The sequence below is a fragment of the Gordionus sp. m RMFG-2023 genome, chromosome 5 (genome assembly GCF_954871325.1).
Source record: "Gordionus sp. m RMFG-2023 chromosome 5, tfGorSpeb1-WG-v2, whole genome shotgun sequence".
In the NCBI taxonomy this organism is placed as follows: Eukaryota; Metazoa; Nematomorpha; class Gordioida; order Chordodea; family Parachordodidae; genus Gordionus; species Gordionus sp. m RMFG-2023.
In genome coordinates this window covers 28566736-28582638 of record NC_088779.1, presented here as the reverse complement: position 1 = coordinate 28582638, position 15903 = coordinate 28566736, and the positions used below count along the sequence as shown (strand labels likewise).

Here is a 15903-nt window from a genome sequence, read left to right as displayed (position 1 = left end):
TCACCAAGATTGGCCTCCAAATTTTTTTATAGAAAATAAGTCAGCATCCATTAGTTGATAATTGGATGAGAATATGAAATTAATGACATTTTTATCTATGCCTGATCAGATTGATTTAAATGTACCACTTATATTTCTGTTTTCATTTAAATATCGTATATTCCAACAGTCCAATCAAAAAAATTGATGACTATGATTTCAGAGTTAAAAAAATATTTAGATTAGATTGGTCAAATTTTTTTATATATTATCATAAATAAGGTCAGACGTTATTTGGAGAAGAGAAGGCAAGGGCTCTCGTTTAAGAATGTTAAATGTAATTGTAATAAATTAGTAAAGTATTATTTATAGATATTATATATAAAAATAGAATAGAATATTCGAAAATTAATATTATAAATTTGATGTTAAAAATAAATTGAAATATAAATTAGTAGTCGTATTGTTTATAAATTAGTAATTGGTATTACTACAAATGGCGACGAGGATGGGATAAAATAATTCCTTAAATGGAGATAATAATTCCTTAAATGGAGAAAATAATTCCTTAAATGGAGATTCAAAAAAAATAGCGGATTTATCTACGATTAAATTTGATAAATTCGAGTTGGACACTTCAATCCACAGATATTTTTCTCAATGGGAAGCCAGTTTTCGGTTAAAAATGGTAAGCCTATCTGAATGTCAATATATATTTTTTTAACATTTTTTGGCAATAAGAATATTGAGTTGGTGGACCGTTTTTGTTATCCTGATTCGATCGAAACTTTATCTTTTAAGGAAATTAAGTCAATATGTTTTAAACTATTTAAACCGACGTCAACAGCTTTTGCTTCTAGATTTGATTTCGTTAGATTACGGAGAACAACTGAAACCATAACTGAATTTGCAGATAAAATTAGAACAATTGGCAAGCGTTGTCATTATCTTAATGATATAGACGAGCGTTTACGTGATCAGTTTATGGTTGGCATGGAAATACCAGGATTGGAAAGAGATCTTAGAGCTCTATATCCCGACGGTCTTGATAGAGATAATAATGTACTGACTTTTCAATTTATTCTTGATCTGGCATTAGCTTCTGAGCGAGCAGATAAAGAGATGGCAAATAAAAATATGCCTGTTATTAATAAGATAAATGATAATAACAAAAGAAATGATAATGATTATTATAATAATTATAAACATCCAATTAAAACGACGACTACATTTGATAAAGGCTATAATAAAGTCAAGTATAATAATACATTTGATAAAGAGAATAATAAATACAAATATAATAATGATAAAGATTATAATAAACTTAAATGTTATAAATGTGGTTTTATTCATAACCGAGAAGTGAGATGTCCAGCTACAAATGCGGCATGTAATAAATGTAAAAAAATTGGTCATTTTGCAGTTTGCTGTAAATCAAAAATTTAAATTATATAAGAGTGTCATCAAGTGATTATATTCATAATATTTGGAAGATTCAACAAAATCGAGAGAATCGAGCAAAACTAACTGCAGAGATAAATGGGTTAGATGTTGAATTTGATTTTGACACAGGTTCACAAGCGTCATTGATAGGAATTGATATATGGACAAGTATTGGGCGACCAAAAATTAGGTCAACCAGTCCATTGACTGCATATGGTGATCATCCGTTAGACGTTAAGGGCGAGACCCAAGTCAATGTTAGGATTGGATCACAGACAAGGACTCTAACAGTGGTAATAATGAATACAACTGGGGTGCCTCTTTTCGGATTACCATGGATTATAGCATTCAATTTAGAAATGCCTCGTCAGGTTATGATTAAACAAGTACGCAATTTGGTCAACAATATTGAAAAAGAAAAATGTTGCATAACACTAGATTCTAGAATTCAAGATTTGATTAATAAAAAACAAGAAATTTCGGAAGAGAATCAAGATTCTAAACATGCTTTGGATATTCGAAGTATTAATTTGGATGATATACAATTGTCAGAAAATATTCTACGAAGAGAGTCGAAGCAAGATTTAATATTAAAAAAAGTAGAAATACATATTCAGCAAAGTTGGCGAAACTTTGATCGCCATGAAGATAAAGAAATAGTTAATTTTTATAATCGACGGGAAGAGCTTTCTGTCAATCGTAATATTATAGAATGGAATGGGAGATTGGTTATTCCTAATAAATTAAGAAATGCAGTGTTAGGAATGATTCACTAGGGACATCCTGGGGAAAATGTAATGAAATCTATTTTTAGATTGTATTGTTGGTGGCCCAGATGTGATGTTGATATAGAAAATTTTATCAAAATATGTTCTGGATGCCAGAAAAATAGACCATGGTTAGAAGTTGATCTAATGCAGAATACCTCTGCTGATGCTATGATAAAACGACTAAATAAATGGTTTGCTAGGTTTGGAATACCCAAGTCCAGTGTGTCAGACAAAGGACCACAATTCTTATCAGGGGAATTCCGTAGGTATTGTGATTTAAATAATATACGTCATATACGTTCAGCACCCTATCATCCAAAAACTAATGGATTAGCTGAACGTACAGTACGAACTTTAAAAGGTCATGCGACGAGAGATTCAATAAGCGATCCCGAAGAAGCTATGACACAGGTTTTAACAACCTACCGATTGGGAGAGCATAGTTCCACAGGGAGATCTCCTGTTAAAATTATGTTTGGGAGGCAATTGAAAACAAGTCTGGATTGGATCCGACCAAATGCCGAACACGAAATAGTAAGGGCCATTGATAAACAAAGCCTTCATCATGATTTACATTCAAAGGAAAGAGAATTTGAAATCTCACAACCTATATGGTTAAATAATAAAAATACCAATGGTTGGAAGGGGAGTAATTAAAGAAAGAATAGGACTTTATTCTTATATTGTTGAATCTTCCGGGAAAACATTACGGAAGCATGCAGATAAGTTAAAAAATCGTTTAGAGGTTTATTGAAGAAATATAAATTTAAAATGTTTGAAGGAAATGTAATAAATTAGTAAAATATTATTTATAGATATTATATATAAAAATAGAATAGAATATTCGAAAATTAATAATATAAATTTGATGTTAAAAATAAATTGAAATATAAATTAGTAGTCATATTGTTTATAAATTAGTAGTTGGTATTACTACAGTAATATTATGACACAAGTTATCAAATAATAATATTTAACAACAAATACAAAATTACTTCAATTTAATTTTATTTAGACAAAGAAAAGGTAATAATAATTAAATTATGAAATTAACAAAACATTAACAAAGTAAAATATATAACTGAAAAATATTACATTTCAGCCTGTCACCAATAAACAGATTTGGTGTAATGAGCAACTAGATTAGGCAATATTGTACCATAAATTATTATCAATTTATATTTTTTTGTTAAATAATAACGAATTACAAAACTAAAATATTATTGTTATCTTAAAAAAATGTTGTTCTGTATATTTATATAAAATAAGTTATAATAAATAAATTATATTGATATATATTATATTTCCCCGAAATTAAAATAAATCATTTGTCAATTACTATTTTTGGTGTATATGATCAAGGTTGCATTTTAATAATTTCACCGTAGTTTTCTTCGACTACATTCGCGCATTTAAAATATGCAATATTTTATATAATCAAATACTTTTCTATAAATTTTTTATGTACATAAAATGATTTTACGATCATAATTAGGCAATTCTTTTATGCTATCTCTGCTAAATTATAAATGTATTAAACCAGATTATCGAATCACATATTTTATAATTGGCATATTTAATACTTTAGAATCAAAACTTAAATATTAAAAAAGATACTTAAACTTTGAGAATAATTATTCAAAATACTGAATTTTCAAAATATTTCTTAATACTAATATAAGTATTGCCCAACAAATGGATACACAGATTAAAAGATAAATCGCTTAGAAAAAAATATATGAAACAAGAAATATATTTTTCTTAATGCCAAAAATTTAAAGAAAATATTTATTACTAGTCATTATCGCGGTATTGCTTTAGATCGCCGCGGTGGCTTAGTGGTGTATGATGTATGCTTGTAAGAAGGTCGCAGGTTCAATCCTGGTAAGTAACAAAAATTGTGGTTTTTCTTCGGTGACCGATATGTCCAGACATATGTAAAGAAAATTTTCTGTGCTGAGAAATGCCACCCTGGTCATCGACAGGCTTGGACAGCCGGGTGCTAGGATATTTGTCCAATAAACCAAATAAGATGGCCAGATGAACTCGTGGGTAATTCAAGGATGATAACGATCTCTTGGCCAGTGTTAGGATTGTGACCTCGGGGGCCGTTCCGATAGTTCACCGGTGGGATATCTGTCGATATTGATACTTTGGTGTGAGGAAAACGTGAGATATCTGTCGATATTGATACTTCAGTGTAAGACCAAGATACAATGGCCTCGATAGCTATATTCCGTTAGGAGACCCAAATGGAATCGATCAGAAATATAAAAATAGATAGTGCGGGCAGCGTCTACATGAGCGGGAGGGGTAGGAACAGTTTGCATCCTATTTTTTTGAGGGGGTATGGGGTAAGCTGCTTTAATGGGGGTAGGATAATTTTTTTTTTTTTTGGGGGGGGGGGGGGTTATTTATTAAATTTTGAGATGAATTAGGACAAAATTTATTGCTGTAAAAATTAATATTTTTATTATAGTAGTATTATAATACAATTCATCGACCAAATCTATATATTGCAAACAATCATACACATTGTTTTCCAAATAAACTATCCTTTTAAATGTAATTTAAAAGGTTTAGATATTTCAGCAAGCTCATAATGCCAGAATAATAAATTCATTGTAAATAATGGAGGTTTTAATTGAATTTATTATCTAAAAATAAATTCTTTATATTCATAAAATATCGATAGTTGGTAGTAGAGATAGATTAATTTAAGTTATCCTTTATAAATTCTTTAAAAAGAGTATTAATTAATAAATAGGTGAAAATAATAATAAAAAGACACCACCGCCGAAGGCGACGGGAATTTTTAGGGGTGTAGGCAAAGGTTTTTGAAGGAGGTTTGAATCCAGTCAAAATCCTGTCATGTAGACTCTGAGTATGGATGATAAAGTGGAAAGAGATTGAAGGAACTTACCATAAGAAATGGTGATAGCTAAAAAGGGGGAATAAAATCGAGGTATTGTTTTAACACTATTTCCCAATATTGATTATGTTAATTTATACGCTATATATAATTCGAAAATTAGCTTTCTCTATATTGTATTGTCTAACTTCCACGATAATGACAGACGATAAAATTTTAATAATAATATATTCACGATAAAAGTTTCGTTGTATGTATTCGCTCATGAGTTCGCGGTAAAGATTTTGCTATAAAAATTTGCAATATAATCTTCGCTGAATAGTATTTGCTACAAAATCTTTCCGGAAATATTTACGAATGTGGATTTGGGACAAAGGTTTAATTTAAAATTAATTTGCAAAAGGTTCGAATTAGTTAAATTTAAAACTATATTGAGTTGAGTTCAAAGAATATTGTTATTTTATCATAGATAATTTTTTACAAGAATTATTAAAGATTTACTTATTATATGAAAAGATCTTTTACAAAAAATATTCAAAATTTCTATATAAAATTTGATCAAAAATCTTTCTTATTTAAAAAATATATTCAAAGATATTTGCAATCTTATGTAGTGTTGTTAGCTCCATTTGACCAATTAGTAAAAGAGTCTACATCAAGATTTAAAAAATTTTATTATCTAACCTTGAAATTTCGCGAATAGAAACCTAAATATTTATGGTATATTTTCCGGCAAAAAATAAGCTTAATTAATTTACTAACGGCTAAATTCTTGAGTTAACCTTCTTTAAAATTAGCTAAATTGAGCCGTTTAACAACACTAGCTGAATATGACTTAAATATTTTAAAATAATTTTCTTGTTGCAGATTATATAACAAAATGTGGTGTAATATTATTAACTATTTTTTTAAACATTGCAACAAATAAGTTTTTATATTTCATTTTACTTTAAGAAGTCATTCTAAAATTGATGTTTATTATTTTACCTACAAAAACAATTTAAATAAAAATATTTCAAATATTATTATTTTTTATTTTGTATATCAGAAAAGTTATTTTTGCATTAGATTATCATTTTTAATCATTCGATTTATTTTTATTTTACCAATTAACTTATTGTGTTCAAATTGTGTATCTTTATATATTTCATGACTATTATATAATGATTCATCCAGGGGAGTCGCTAGCCTTTACCATTTCAGGGGGCTCAACTAAAAAATTTTTATGGGGGGCGAAGCCCTTCATACTATTTTGCGAGCCTTCGGCCCGTTTTTACCTGGGCGTCGGTCGGGTTTTATATTAATATATTATACTTTTTCCTAAACAATTATTCTGAATTTCATATTTTGTCATTTATTATATTATGCATACAAAATAAACTAACATATAAATAATTAAAACAATACAAGATATTTCTAAAAATAATATTTTTTAATACAAAATCTATTTATTACAGTATAAAATATTTTCGATGGTTGATATAAAAAAACTTTGCGTCTAAAGAATTACAAGTGATAAAAAATGTAAATTAATTCATACATATGCCTCAATTGATTATGGTTTTTAAAAACCACATAGTATATATATATAATTCTTAGCAACTTACATTGACATAAGGCGATGAAACTAATATAACTTTCTGTTACCATTTTAGAATGTTTTATAGAATGGACTGATAAGAAAAAATTTATAGGCCTTACCAAATTAACAATTCTTGAAAGAAGAGAATATAAACGACCAATCCAATCATAAAACTATATGGTAGTTAGAGCTTCCTCTTAGATAACATGGTGGAAGCTAGATAAGTAATCGAGAAAATTATTGTGAGATATTAAATTTCTAAAAGATTATCTTCCATTTTTAATGATATACAAACGACTACACAGTTTACCATGATTTCATATTTTATTGCATATCTAAAATATGAAATCATATGCTCTGAGCAGCTGTAGTAATATTCTTAAATTACATAGCCACACAAATAATAGATGCTGGTTAATTTACAGTCATAGCCATGACACTCACGATGGTAACCCATATCAGAATTTATTATGCTAGAAATGAAACAAAAACAATAAAATTCTATAGAAGAAATTATGCAAATATATTGAAGCCTTGAGTTATTTATACGGCAAGGATGACCAATTAGAAATGAAACATTTTGTAACTGTAAAATAAGAACAGAGTGATATCTTCAAAGCAATTAAAATTTTATATATTATTGTCGCACCATCTCTAGTTGGTATATTATATCTTAAAATTAGTAGTTTGAAATAATATCAAAAATATACTTGTATTTTAAATTTAACACAAAACTGTTTTTCGAAAAATAAAAAAAAATAGCTTTCCTAAAAACACGTAAAATTTATTACCTTTATTGAAAGATGAATAATAAAATGTTTAATTTTTAAAATTATTAATAACTAAATAGATGGCGTTAATTATTTGTATACAAATTGTTACTATATTTAGTATTAAAAGCATTTATTGGTAAAATATATTAGCTGTAATATATTATATAACTGTCAAATACGTCAATAAAAGTGTCATTTTAACTAATATTTTATAAACAACTGCATATAATATAGGATAATAAACTATATGTCTACTTACTTACTTTTTATATAGAAATCTCTTATACTTATTTGGATCTTGAAAATATTTTTAGGAATAGGTATGATAATAAAATTTAGAAATAAATATACAGTAGTTAGTCATTTTAAACTCGGTTAATTACAATATTAAATATTTAGTTTTCAATTAATAATTATATTTATTTAATTAGGGTTATATAAAAATTTAAATAATAAAAGTCAATTAAGATTCAACTGTTAATGCTAAATTAATATTTAGTGAGTGATATTGATATATTTTTAACACAGAATTTGATCGCAAGCTGACATAGTGAAAATATAATATATATGTATTAATCTAATTTAATAATTAAAATAGTATTCATTTAATAAAAATTTTGATGGTCTTATTAATTTTTAAATAATAAAATTAAATCTATAAATTATTCAATAGAATTATAAAAGAAATTGTTCAGGGAGCCATTAAAAAAATTTATTTTTAGTTCAAAGGGATATTAAGGAGTCATTAAAAAAATATTTTACCTCAGGTGGCTATTCAAATTTTTCAGGGGCTCGAGCCCCTTGGCGCCCACTCCCCACCTCCATAGCGACGCCACTGGCTTCATCATCCAAAACATCAATGTGAATGTCCGCGAAAACTATAGTTTAAAAGAAAAAGAGATAATAAATAAGATTTATTAAAATACCAATAATAATTTAATACAATATGATATGATATAAAATAACAGCACATTGGCAATAAATTATTTCACAAATTAAAATTACATTTCATATTATTTAATTAATAACGTTCATTTAATAAAGAAAAGTTGAATAATGTATCAATTTAATCATCAACCGAACCTTGAAATCCTCAAATATTCCCTCCACCCTGGAACCATCCGGCCTCAGCCCTGACAATCAAACCAGACTAGATGGTATGACGCTAGTCGCTTGGAACCAAGGTCTACCTCTCGCTTGGGATTATACTTGCGTGGATCGTTTTGCCCGATCTTTTTCTTCCAACTCTATCACGAAAGCCGAAAACACAAAAACAAACAAATATAGCAAGCTTAATAATGTTTTGTTTGTTCCGGTAGTTTCAGATATCTGTGGATCATTTGGACCCCAAGCCCTAAAATTATTCAAAACAATGCTTAATCACAGATGACCCAAAAGAAGGCTTCTACCTTCGACAGATAATATCAACTGAAATCTGCCATTCTAACTGCATGTCCATACATGAGTCTATAATCCCCGTTGATTATACCTAATTAAATGTATAATTATTATTTTATTTAATATAGTTTTTATATCAATTTTATTTTACAAATAGTTTGCAACTTATTTTAAATATATATAATTTTTAAAAAATAAAAGAAATGAGTTTTTATATGTTTTATCGTATACTGCCATCTATTATTTATTAATTAAATCATATGTTTTTTTAAAAGCATGTCTATTTCAAAATCTTACCTGTATGAAGGTATGCTTTTGCTTGCATTTATAGTAAATATTTTTATTATTAAACCTATATAATGAAATATGTTAATAGGATCATTTCAATATAAGTTTAATAATTCCACTTTTAAATAACTATTTTTATAAATGCGGCATATCAAATTTTTACATTGGAATTTTGTGGTCAATATATGGAATATTTCAAATGATTAGCAGTCCTATAATTGTAAGTGTAACTAATGATACATGACAATGACCGATTTATTAAATTTAGGGAAAGCTTAGTGATATTATGCCAAGGCTCTTAATTTTATCCATTTGCCTATTTGGAGCAGGAATATCTTATTGGATGTTGAGCCTTTCATTTAATAACTTTTATATAATTTTAATTTCAAGAATTTTGTCTGGTAAATAACTAGATCTTTAAACTATTTATATTAAAATATAGGTATTTTTAAACATTCAAGAAGCTTGTGTAAGTCAATTATAGCAACAAATATAAAAGATATCAATCAAAAACCACAGCTTTATAATGATAAAGTGAAAGTTTAATCTTTTTTATTGTGCCTAGATAAATACTGCTATATCATTTCAATTTTACTTACATTCAGATAAAAATAGAATTTATTAAATTAAATATGAATATATTGACTAATGAAATCTTATAGTTTTAGTAATATTTATTTTAAAAAATGATAATTTTATTTATGTTAAAAGATTGAAAACACCTCAATATTGAATCAATTAGCAACACTAAATGTAGTATCTAATTTAGGATTTGTGTTAGGGCCTATTTTGGCTGGTTACATATACCAGCTATACAATGACTTTATTTATGTGCTATACATTGCATGTTCAGGATATTTTATCAATTGTGGTAAATTCTTATGAGATTATTTAATTTTTACAATGCAATATGTTATTCCATCTACATTTAAAGAAGGGAGAAAGAGTTTAGATGAGAAACATGGTTATGGGCATAGCTTACCCCTCCCCTATAAATATTTGCCTGTTCTCATAAATATCATATTAAGCTTATAAAATCCAGCCCATACTCCATCTTACCAAGACATTTATCAAAAGAAAAACAAGAAAATAATTTTTCAAAATAATGATTTTAAAAATTTCCAAAAAATGTGATGACACGCCAAAATTATTTATAAAAATGTAACATAACCCTACCATAGACCCCCAATAAAATGTATGAGAAAAACCCCACCTATAAAACCCCCTCCCCTCCCCAGCAAGATCTTGACAAAGTTATGGCGTGTTGGCAAAAAACGTAAATTGCATTGCCAATTCTAGGTACATGGTATAGGCACTAACTTCATGGGAGGGGCAGAGGGGCTTTTGCCCCTATTGATAAATTTTATTGGGGTTGATAAATTAATCAAAGATAGATATTCTTTAATCTTAAAAAAATGCAAGGCCAATGTTATGATGGTAACGTTATTGGTAGGATATCTGATTTACAAATGCTATTCTTAATGAAGAATTTAGAGCAATCTATGATCCAAGATTCATTTAATATTATTGCGAAAATTCCGTGAATTGTGTAAATAAAATATTTGTTATCCTTTGTTCGAGATATTTCTTACCATCCAAGATGAAAATGAGAGGTTCAACTTCTTTAGGATCATCGTTGTATATCAAATAATATCACTAAAATCAATATGAAGGAATTATTAAATGCTCATAAAATTTTCATTAGAAATTAAATTTTAGATGCAATTGCAACAAGATGATAGTTTTGAAGTGAAGTTAAATTAAAGGCAAAGGAATTAAATTTAAAGGATCCCATTGACGCCTTTTAAGATTGGAAGAAGGCTCGAATTTATCATATCAAATATTTTGGGCCAATTAATGAATATTATATATATAGACAAATCTATTATGAAGTTTTAGATAAAAACAAACCAGTAATGGATCATTTTTTAAAATTAATATGGAGAATTTGCGTTTTCAAAAACTTGTGATGGAAATCATGTTTCAATATTCTATTGAGATGATTTTGAAATGGATCGTCTAATTCTTCATAGAGATATGTTTTTTGGACTACTCAAAGTTGGGAAAATATACATTAAATTGTTTAGAGGATCTCGTGATGTAACCATATGGGAGAACAAAAGTGGGAAAGGAAATTATTTCCAATTTTATTCAGATGCTATTAATTAACAATTTTCCAGTTCTGCTTAACGATCCTTTTCAGGACTAACACATCTTAAATTTTATTTACGTCTACTATGAAACAGCAATAACTAAATCATCTCACAATTTTTAAATATTAATAAAAGAAAAAAAATTAAAGAACTTGATTTTAAATGTGATTATGAACAAAAAAAAATGTTAATATTTAATTATATTATAACATTCACAAATAAAAATGTATTAAATATTATTTAGTCATTTATATTATAAATAAAAACAAGATTTAAAAAAATGATATTTTCTATACGCATTTGCCCTTTTCTTAAATTAATTAGTTAAATTTGATTTATTTCAAGTTTTAAACATATTATTTTTTTAAAAAAATATTCCAGCCCCCATAATAGACATTTGTTATATAAAATGACATACTTTTGCATATTAAGGTAAGATATATAAAATGTTTAAAATTTCTGTCTTTTCATTCTAATTTAAACCATGTATACAATCGTATATATCTTTCTATATATTAAAAAAAATTTTTAAGCATTGGCTTCTTCATTAAAAAGTAGGGTTCTCACAAATCTTGACAGAATTACTTTTATTACCTCAATCCAAGTATCCTAAAACATACCTAAAGGATGGAAAAATTTGATAAATTTTTTTTAAAAAACTTATTTAAAAAAAGAATAAAATGATTAACTGCCTAACACCTAGTAGATTAGCTCGGAAACATATATATATTTCTAAACTCAACATTTTTTTTTTAAAAAAAAGAAAGAAATCACCTAACAAAAAAGAAAACGTTTAAATGTTCTCAAATTTTTTTAAATAATCATTTCCATCTTATGGAAGGTGGTAAAAATAATATTGAATTATATAACAAATTTTTTGAATATTAAAAGTTGCCCTTCCTTTTTAAACTACCCCTCTCAGAAAATATAATACCCCCATATCCCATTCCAGAGCCAATGTTTTTAAGAGATTATTTTATCTATTTCAAAGGATGTTTCTGGCGAAAAAAAATATAGATGTTATTTTGCTGGGTAAAAACTTTGAGAGAGACATCTTCTCTTTAAAAGCAAATACAAAATATATTAAAATTATTACGTTTATTAAGATTCGTGTCTAACTATAATATATTGTTAATTTAAGTTAGCTAAAACTGTATAATAATATAACTAATTTAAGTTAAGCCACATATTTTTTTTAGATGAATTTTAGTAAAATAAAGAAATTAATTTTTATAATTACTCAAAATAAGAGACATATTTTATATGTCGTTTAATTTCACTAAATAAAATCAAATATTTTTATTTTACATAAAAAATTCAATATAAAATTGATAAATTTAAAATATATTTTAAAAAAATTTCCAAGGTCCACCCGACCAGGCCCGAATTTTTTAAAAAATATTAGGCTCGGCTCGGCCCGAAAGATTAGTTTAAATAGAATTAGGCCGTTCGGGCCGGGCCTAACTTTGCAGATCTCTAGCTGCAATATTTATTAATTCGTTTTTGTAGGTAAGGAAAAAAAGACACAATTTTTTTAAAGTAACTTACATTTAAAATATAATAACTATAGCGGCTTATTTTTTTTTGAAAAGTATTTGTAGCTATAGCGCGCTATTATTTTAAAGTAACGTTAACAGTATCGATAATTATCATTTATTTATAAATCTTCTCTTCTTTTTTATATTTAAAATAATTTTAAAAAAATAGCATTAGCTCTTTATTTATACAGTGGCTCTGTGAGTTCTTTCAGTCCTGCCATTCATTCCTTCCACATCAATCTTTATAGCCTACTGGAGACATTTAAAAGCTTGATAAAGTTAACGAGCCAAATATACCGAAACCTGTTACCCAACCTGAGTTTCAATACCAGTTTCAGGAGTCTCATGACCGTTCGTTTAGCTCTCGTGTCAGCCGTATTGGTCTTTAGGCACGACTTGTACAGACAACTAGATATATCCGATTTTTCGCGCTTCGAGATAGGTCTGATATTTTCCGCGTCGTCGGCCTTTTCCACACTAGCCTCCTTACTGGCCGTTCTTTTGACGAGCCAGATCATGGGTGATTATCTCGTTTTAGGGTTTATGAAATGGCATCCTTTTTATATTTTAATTCTTCTTTAATATATTTTATTATATATATAAAATTTGCATTTCCGGTTTTCGGGCCATAAATTTTTTCTATTCCAATTTTTTTATAAATTAATTTTTACGGCATTTTAATCATTATTTTGCGAGGGTGATCTTGGTTGAATATCAGTGTGGAAAATCACTTAAAATGGCTACCTACATAATTGCCTATATAGAAATTAAGACAATTTTTTTTTCTAAATATAAGATAAGACGTCATTTCGGCTCGTGACAATTCCACGGGCGACAATTTTTTTTGTCGCGTCGAAATGACCCGCTCTCTGTTTTAATGCGTAATTTATTTTTTTTATAATATTATAACTGACCAGATCCAAATAAATGTGCAATGTAGGATCCGTCATATTTCAAAAATAATATTTTCTAATTTTTCATAATTTATTTTTTCGGAACTGTATACAAGCACATTTCCGGAATCCCTTTCCCTAAGTTTACATTCCAGGATCCTGAATTTCTTTATAAAGATGATTAGTAATTTCGTTACGAAAAAAAATTGATTTGCACTTGATAACGGCCCGATGATTATATCCAAAATAACCTTACGTAAGCCTAAAGATTTTGCACATAGCTAGCAGAAATGCTTAGACATCTCAATACTTACATAATATTATTTCCGCTAAAATCTTAATCGGCCTCCCTTTTGAAAAATCGATGCCAAATCAGACTTTTTTAAACAACACGTGTTCACTTTCCATATTTTAAAATTGTTTATAAAATTGGCGTAAATATATTTAGACGAAATTCGATAAAATTCTCAACCCAATCCATTTACAAAATCACCGCCTCGGCTTACACCATATCGATGTTATATACCTCTTTCTGGTTTCTGGCCCCGTCGTTCGATTTACCGGAAAAAATACCCTTAGGATACGTCCAATTTTTATGGTCATCATTCAATTACCCGCTTATTTGGAAGGCGTGCATCGTTACGGGCATATTGGCGAATAGTTTGTGCAATTCTTGGTGCCGTACCCTGCTAGACGAGATGAGTATAAGATACGTGAATCAGCACCAGAAAAAGTGTCCGAAAGAAAATTCGAGTAAGTTTTTGTTTTTTTATTTTTAAAATTGTTAACCTTGTCGTTAAAAATTTATTCCGATTTATAAACTGCGTTTTTAAAAAGTTTTGTTTCATGTAATATTTTATTTTACTGAATAATATTTATGAAAATAAACATTTTTTGGAGGTAAAAATTAATATTATTTGTCGCTCTTTTTTTTTTGGAAAAATTTTGAAAATACGAGGCGGTAAATGGATCTTGAAAGCTCAATTATAAGATTTATGTTGTTGAACTGCTCGATTTGGGTCGATTGGTAATAACGGCTAACTCGATATTTTATCTCGAAAAATATTAATCAAGCCTAACCTTGAATTCATAGTGGCGCGATTGCGATTTAACAGCTGATTGATTTTTAAAATCTGTTTATGAGATCAATTATTCTTTATTAAAATCATTATTTCTTAGATCATTATTAAAATTTGAATTAAAGATAAAATTAATATTAACAAATAAAAATTGATCTCATAAACAGATTTTAAAAATCAATCAGCTGTTAAATCGCGATCGCAATCGCGCCACTATGAATTCGAGGTAAAGATTTTGCTCAAAGATGGAACACATGTTTGGACATTTATTGGTGGAATTTCAAGGCTTAGGCATCATATTTCTGGCCAAAAATATTGAGTGCTCAAATCGAGCCGTAAACACCGATAAGATTTACTCACTGATTAAATTGATATAATTATTTTAAACCCGGTCCGCCGGATTTTTTAAATCTTTTTACCAGTTTAGGCCCTGCTCATATTTTTAAAAAAATTCATATCATTTTTTTGGATCCATTTCTATGGTCCCGGGTCTGCAGATCTCCGTTTTCGACATTCTGACGAAAATTCTCGTAGATCTCTTATTTTAATATATTAAATCTTTTGAATTTATAATTAATTTTTAAGATTAACGATGTCGAAAATAAGAAATTTGAATGAGATACGACAGTTTTTAAAATGCGGAGGGGGGGGGGGGGCCTTTTGCCCACCCAACCGCGTTATTTTTTCCCACTTTTTGACTCACGAGTTATATTTTGGTCCAAAAATCATCCGATTTTTATCCCATTATATATTTAATGTTATTTAAATTAAGATTCGCAAATGGATATGGGAGAACTTATAGGCATAGGTCAAAGTGTATCCTCTTTGTCGAGGGTTTTATCACCTTTTATTGCCGGAAGTGCACAGTCTTTGATCTCCTTCCATTCCCCGCTGTACATTGGTGGGCTTTTAGCCATGTTAGGAACTTACACGTTGATCAAGGAATTCTAGAATAAAAAAATATGGAATCTTATTTATTTTAAAAAAAAATGTTATTTGTAATAGTCATTGTTCGATGTGTTTGTGATACCCTTAATATTAATATATACTAAACAATATTTATATCAACTTTAATATTTATATGTTAAAAAATAGTAGATAATGTATTATATTTCATTTAATATACATCATTTAT

General features: G+C 27.9%; 1 protein-coding gene and 1 long non-coding RNA gene across 2 annotated transcripts; both read left to right on the top strand.

Moving 5' to 3' along the window:
- Positions 1–9221: 9221 nt before the first annotated feature.
- Positions 9222–9640, top strand: LOC135929488 (uncharacterized). The gene is made up of 3 exons (XR_010572599.1): positions 9222–9325; positions 9374–9506; positions 9548–9640. It is a non-coding gene; the product is annotated as an uncharacterized LOC135929488 (long non-coding RNA).
- A 179-nt stretch (positions 9641–9819) lies between these two features.
- Positions 9820–15808, top strand: LOC135929838 (uncharacterized). Its single transcript, XM_065466566.1, has 4 exons — positions 9820–9976; positions 12966–13335; positions 14138–14442; positions 15541–15808. Exons 2-4 carry the CDS (start codon positions 13142–13144, stop codon positions 15717–15719), a joined length of 678 nt encoding a protein of 225 aa, XP_065322638.1. The 5' UTR covers positions 9820–9976; positions 12966–13141; the 3' UTR covers positions 15720–15808.
- Positions 15809–15903: the final 95 nt, after the last annotated feature.

Excerpts from the sequence above, each read along its gene's own strand:
- LOC135929838 (XM_065466566.1), top strand. The coding sequence starts at position 13,142 with ATGACCGTTCGTTTAGCTCTCGTGTCAGCCGTATTGGTCTTTAGGCAC. Across the intron at positions 13,336-14,137 it reads GGTGATTATCTCGTTTTAGG|ACGAAATTCGATAAAATTCT; the intron begins GTTTATGAAATG and ends AAATATATTTAG. Across the intron at positions 14,443-15,540 it reads GTGTCCGAAAGAAAATTCGA|ATTCGCAAATGGATATGGGA; the intron begins GTAAGTTTTTGT and ends ATTTAAATTAAG.